At 49.1% G+C, this 6444-nt stretch overlaps 1 protein-coding gene across 1 annotated transcript; it reads right to left on the reverse strand.

Moving 5' to 3' along the window:
• Positions 1-3703: 3703 nt before the first annotated feature.
• POU3F2 (POU class 3 homeobox 2) lies at positions 3704-5029 on the reverse strand (the record flags this gene model as incomplete). Its single annotated transcript, XM_079781436.1, has 1 exon — positions 3704-5029. One exon carries the CDS (start codon positions 5027-5029, stop codon positions 3704-3706), a length of 1326 nt encoding a protein of 441 aa, XP_079637562.1.
• Between the last annotated feature and the right edge of the window lie 1415 nt (positions 5030-6444).

A 6444-nucleotide genomic window follows, 5' to 3' on the forward strand; every position in this document is an offset into this window, starting at 1 on the left:
AAACACTTCTTCTTTCTGTCACTTCGCGTTCAGACTATTGATAAGATCATTTGGCTGAATCAGTTTGGGACTTGTGTAATATTGACTAGGAGTTAGAAAAGATGATCAGATGTAATAAGCCCAGAAACTACCTTTCAAAATGGACATTTATACTAAAACCAATGTCCCAAGGAGGACTTGAAGTACATCAGCAAACTTGTAAACTAACCCAACACTGCTTGGATTTCTCACTAACCTTCAAACTGATTTTGGTAAGTGTAATGTTCATCTGAGACAATCTGTTATTAGCACCACAGTCTTGAGTGCTCCCTACGTTCTTTCCTTGTTTTAGAGGCTGTTTGTTTGCCTAATGAGAAATAGACACTATTGTATAAACCATCGCAAAATCCATCTTTTTCTCTGTAAACCTAACAGGAATAATACATAGGACCTGCCTCTGTCACTTGGTAAACAAACATATTGCATATAATCAGAGTTGTTTATTGAAAGATATTTGTAAATCACCAAGAAGAATAATTTCTTTAACTCAGCCTCGTTTTTCTGTAGATCCAAATTATGTGAGGGCATGTGGGTAAAGATTAAAGTCCACCTAGTTCCATTGATATTCTCCAAAAAACTAAAATCAGATCAGGTAAAGCTACCTGGAAAGAAGATGCAGGGACATCTGCATTTATTTAAAGGGGACAAACATCTCTTTGTCAGACTTCAATGAAATGGCAAGCAAATTGAAGCTCAAACCCAATGACCATTTCAATTTAATGCTATAGGCATAGTAGCTGAATGGTTTGGGATTGATGGGGGGGGGGGGGAGGAGGGAGGTGGTTTGCAAAGAAAAGTGAATGAGAATAGTAGTCTCACTTAATAAAAAAAAAAAGCCTCTGAAAGTTATTAACGTGAAACCTGGCAGTATATGCATAAAATTTATTCCAAAACTTTATGAAGTATAAAGGAAGGGAAGTGTTTTACATACAACTCAACTCAGTCAGTATAAGGTCTAGGGTTTTCCCCCCTTAAAACTTGGCACTATTTTTTAAAATAAAATAAAGATATTTCAATAATTAGAACAAACTATGAAAGGTATTGTGCATTTCTGTTTTATGTAGATAATAAAATATTACTTTAACATAAATATATAAGGATCTCTGCGTTTTTATTTTCCCCACAAGCACAACCAAATGTACCAAAACAAAGTATTTTTAAAGAGACTGAACAAAAAAAATTACATCCCATATAGATTTTGCTCACCTACTCATTTAAAGCTACAGAAAAACAGTTTTCCAGAATCTTTTTGCTTTAAAAGAAATAAATATACATTGAGGCAGGCCACTTAAAAATGATATGAAAATATTTCCCTGGGTAGCATTAAAAAAAAAGAAAAATAGACAAAGGAACATTTAAACTATTTCTGCATTTCAAAAGACAGATATTAAACATATATACATAGTGGGAAGGTTCAGTGGTAACTTTCATCTTAGTAAACCTCTGAGAGTTAGAGGAGCTATAGACACATCCCCTGAACCCCAGCTTCTAACCTTACCCACTTGGTAATAAGAATCTGAAAATTCATTTCCTCCCTTTACCCTTGGCTACTTGCCCTGCTCTGGATTGCTTCACTAAAGGCCAGTCCCCACACCTCAGGAACAAGCAGTGTGATGCACCCCAAGCAGCTCCATGCCCCTCTCCTTGTGACATTCATTGGGGGAAATGAAATACAGGCAAGTAAATATGCCCATTATAAGTCATCATTTATCTTGCAAAAACATTGAAAATGAAACAATCACTGGTGTTTGAAAAGACAATATAAAGCATATTTCCTAAAACCTTAACTACTGAGTGCAATGCTAATCTGATGCTGAACCATAATTTTATGGTATTGAGATTTAATTTTTTAAATAAAAATTTACCTAATACCTAACCAGAAAAAAAAAGCCCCGATCTTTTAAGATTAATAAAAAGTGTTTTCCCTTTTAGCGCCCTTTTGTGCTGATTACTTTTAAATATTTTAACTGATCACAGTTTAATGGCATTTATTTTCAATACAATTACAGTTTTGGTTTTTTTTTGTGTTTTTTTTTTTTTCACCTCCACTTCCCAGTAGATTCTTTTGTTATGGGAGTTATCCGTTTTCCATCAAGATAAGGTAAAAAATGCACTTAAAACTATTAACAAAGAGAGAAAGGGAAGGATTGAAAATAGCATTTTTTTTTTCCCTTCTTCATTTGGCTTCTTTAGTGAAAGAGGGGGTGGGGGGAGCTGTCCAAGTCAAACTGGTATTTTCTGTAATGAATTACAGGAGAAGAAGGTATGGGAACTTAAATATAATTTGATATACAAATGAGCTAGTGAAAACAAAACCAGTCTAGAGTAGAAATATTATTCTCTGTATGCATGTGGGTATTTGTGTGCTAAGAAACACAGTCGAGGCATACCCCATGAAGTTCCCAGGTTATTTTCTTTATGTTTTTTTTAAAGCTATTAAAGGAACAAAGTTTAACTGCTACTGTCAGCACAAATAATTCCTTCTAAATGAAGTTATTAAAACGGAAGGCAGAGAACTATACAGAGAGGGTGTCTGGAGATATATATTTCCCTAGTTCTCTTCAAAGTGCCACTTTCTTTCTGTTGAAAATATACTTAACCTCCACGTATCCTCTGAGCTCCTTCACAATGGGCCCGCTTGGTAAAATGAAGCAATCAGTCACTTACTATCAATTTTTCTTTTTCTCCCCTCTGCAACCTCCCCCAGAAACACTGCCTGAAAATGAAGTTTACTTTGTGGCTGATAACAAAAAACAACAACAATGCTTGACTCTCATTTTTGTATTCCAAACTGGATTTTTGCCTTGTTAAAGAGGGTAGACCATGCACATTTCCTGAAAGCAGAGAATTATTTATTTTGTATGGTGCAAATCGTTTTGCTTTGGTAAAAGAAGCAAATAAAAGTTACACCAATGGAAGGGAGGAGAGGGGATCTGAAGGTAACCAAAGTTCACAAACAGTAAGAACAAGTGGCTACCCGGGAACGTTAGAAATGGAGAGTGGCCAAGAGCTGGCTCCCACTCTTTCCTCTGAATAAACAAAACAAAACACAAACCACAAACCGCGGCAATTTCAAAATTAACGGTGGAAGAAAGAAAAAAATGTCTTCATGAATTTGTTCATGTAAATTTCCATTTTCTTGCAGTGCACATTTACGTGGTTAGATTTTGCCTACGCCAAAGAACGTGTGTATTTTTTCCTCTTTCCTGATGGGGATCCACATTAAATAAACACAGCAGCATGTGCCAACTCCGGGCATCAGGAAGCTGTGTTTTGTATTTATCACGGCTTGGTAGATTTTTGTTTTTGGTAATTTATTTAGTTTTGCCAGGTATTTATCTCACTCCTCCTCTCTCTCTCTCTCTCTCTCTCTCTCTCTCTCTCTCTCTCTCTCTCTCTCTCCTTACTCTGTGAGACACTCCCCTCCATTGCCTGGGTACTAGCCTGTAAAGGTCAAAACACATCATTACACCTGCTACCGTTTGGATAACCCAGTGCCTTAGTTGATTTCCTTATTTTTTTTGTTTTCTTCTTAAGGGACGGGGAAATAATACTTAAAAATAAAAGAACAATCAGAAGTTAGAGAGGGAACAAGGGGGCCGGGAAAGGGCGGTGGGCCAAAGGGGAGGGAGAGCCCCGCGCTCTGCCCCTCCCCCGCTCGAGTTCACTGGACGGGCGTCTGCACCCCGTGGTGTGGTGGCGTGTCCCTACTCCCCCCGTACACATCCTCGGCGCCCGGCAGAGTCCCTCCGGGAGGGGTCATCCTTTTCTCTTTCTGTCTCCTGTTACAAAACCAAACTCTCACCACCTCCTTCTCCAGCTGTAAGCTGTCCGCGAGGGAGGTGATCTCCTGGGCCGAGGGCTTGGGGCATTTGAGGAAATGGCTCTCCAGAGCCCCCTTGACGCTCACCTCGATGGAGGTCCGCTTTTTCCTCTTGCGCCCCTGCGCTGCGATCTTGTCTATGCTGGTGGGGCTGCCCGAGGACGAGTCCGCCTCCTCCAACCACTTGTTCAACAAAGGCTTCAGCTTGCACATGTTCTTGAAGCTCAGCTGCAGGGCCTCAAACCTGCAGATGGTGGTCTGCGAGAACACGTTGCCGTACAGGGTGCCCAGCGCCAGCCCCACGTCCGCTTGGGTAAATCCCAGTTTGATCCTCCGCTGCTTGAACTGCTTGGCGAACTGCTCCAGGTCATCCGAGGTCGGCGTGTCCTCGTCCGAGTGAGGGTCGTGGTGGGCGCCGGGGTGGCCTGGCGGGCCCTGAGGGGGCGGCGGCGGCTGCTGGTGCGGGTGCGAGTGCGGGTGCGGGTGGTGGTCTGCGTGGTGCGGCTCCTCGTGCGCGTCCCGCAGGCCGTGGTGGTGCAGCCCGGCCGGTTGCCCGCCGGCGCCCAGCATGCCGTTCACGGTGAAGCTGGGCTGTGAGTAGAGCAAGCCGCCGTTGGACGCTCCCATGGAGGGCGGGAGGTGCGCTGCCGCCGCCGCGCTCCGCCATGCCCCGGGCCCCGGGTGGTGGTTGGCGGCGTGGTGCACCAGATGCGGTGGCCGCTGCTGCTGCTGCTGCTGTTGCTGCTGCTGCTGCTGCTGTTGCTGCTGCTGTTGCTGCTGCTGGTGCTGCTGCTGCAGGGCGCCTGGCCCGTGCAGCTCGTCGCCGCGGCCGCCCTGCTGTACCACCACCGAGGGCTTGATGTCCGGCTGGCCCAAGGGGCTGGTGGACCACGGGGAGCCGTCGCCGCCGCCCCCGCCGCCACCCCCGCCCCCGCCGCCTCCACCGCCGCCCCCGCCGCCACCGCCGTGGGACAGCGCGGTGATCCACTGGTGAGCGTGGCTGAGCGGGTGCCCGTTGCTCTGCAGCGCGCCGTAGTCGCCCTGCACCAGGCTCTGCGCCTCGCGGTAGCCCCCGGCGCCCTGCTGCATGCCACCCGGCGGCTCGGCGTGCACGATGGAGGCGCTGGAAGTGAGCAGGCTGTAGTGGTTAGACGCTGCGGTCGCCATGACTCTCGGAGCCGGACTGAGCGCTCAGGTTAAAGGAGCCGCGCATTTGACAGTTACTTTTTCGCCTCGGGCTCTTCTCTTCCCTCGCTCTCTCTCTCTCTCTCTCTCCCCCGGCGGGCAGCTCGACGACGCCTGCTCCGACGCCTTCTGTTGCTGCTCCTGCTATGACTGCTGCTGCCGCCGCCACTGCCTCTCGCCCGCCCTCGCTCTTTCTCCTCCTCTCCCTCCTTCTTGCTTCGCTCACTCTCAGACTAGCTCTGCGCGCCCCCCTCTCCCTGTTCTCTCCAGCTCTCTCCCGCTCTCTTGGCAGAGCCGGCTTGCAGCGGCACGCGCCTGGGCCCCGCCCCCTCCGCCCCCTCCCATTGGCTCCGCGCCCTTTGATTTACGTGGATACCACTAGCAACCTCCCAGGCCGGCGCCGCTGATTGGCGCAGAGCTACTCCTCCTCCTTGCCCCCCCTCCCGGGCGCGGAGTCCTCCTAGCCCTCCTCCAGTGCCCCCTCGCCACTGATTCAGATTCTCTTAGATCTCACCTCCCCTTCTTCTCCACCCTGGGGCCTCCACCGCCCATCTCCAAAGGGCCCCGCCCCCCATCTGTCTCCCCAGCCGACTGGCCTGGGAGGGGGTAAGGGTTTGGGGGCAGGGGCTGGCCCCTGCGCACTATGGATCTCAACCACTTGGAAGAATTGGGTGGGTGGATAGGGGGTGTCGGTCCACCTTCTTTTCCCTATAGGGCTGAGGCAGGCGGGGGGGGGGGGGGGGGCGAGGGTGTGAAGAAGGAGGGAGGAAGAGAAAGGCAGAGTTGCACCGAGCCGGGAGGCGTCTGATTTTTATTCACCTTGGGACATACACATATCAGCGTCTCTTAAACCTACAACCAGAAGCCCGACTTCCTTTCCCCACACGGTTAGAATTTCAGCGCACGAATGTTTCCTGCTCCAGGGGATGCGGACACTTTTGCCCCCAATAAAGGTCTTTTCCCCTCCACCCCGACGCTAGCGCAGGCTCTCTTCCTTTTAGGTTCCAGGTCCGATTGTCTCCCAGCCCCTCCACCAGAGGCCCCCCCACCCACCCACCCAGGGGCAGGCTCAGCCCGCGCATCAGCTTGCGAGAGACTCCTGTTCTAAGGCGCTCTCTTTGACAGCGCTGCGGGCCGGACTGAAAGCAAAACAAAACTCTCAAAGTCTATGTCAGATTCCCACACTAGGGCGCGCGCACAGTTTTTAGTTTAGAAAACCCGGAGCCTGCGCGCAGACCGTTGCCTTGTGCGAGGCTACCGGAGCGCTGGCAAAGGGGTGCTCAGCCCCCGGGAGTGATGGAGGCACCAAGGGCCGCCCCAGAGAAGCCGGGCCGCCCCAGAGAAGCCGAGCCGCCGGTGCTGCGTGAGCGCTTCCCTGCCCTCCTGGCGCTTTTCGA

Source organism: Cnephaeus nilssonii, assembly GCF_951640355.1.
Source record: "Cnephaeus nilssonii genome assembly, chromosome: 9".
Taxonomy (NCBI): Eukaryota; Metazoa; Chordata; class Mammalia; order Chiroptera; family Vespertilionidae; genus Cnephaeus; species Cnephaeus nilssonii.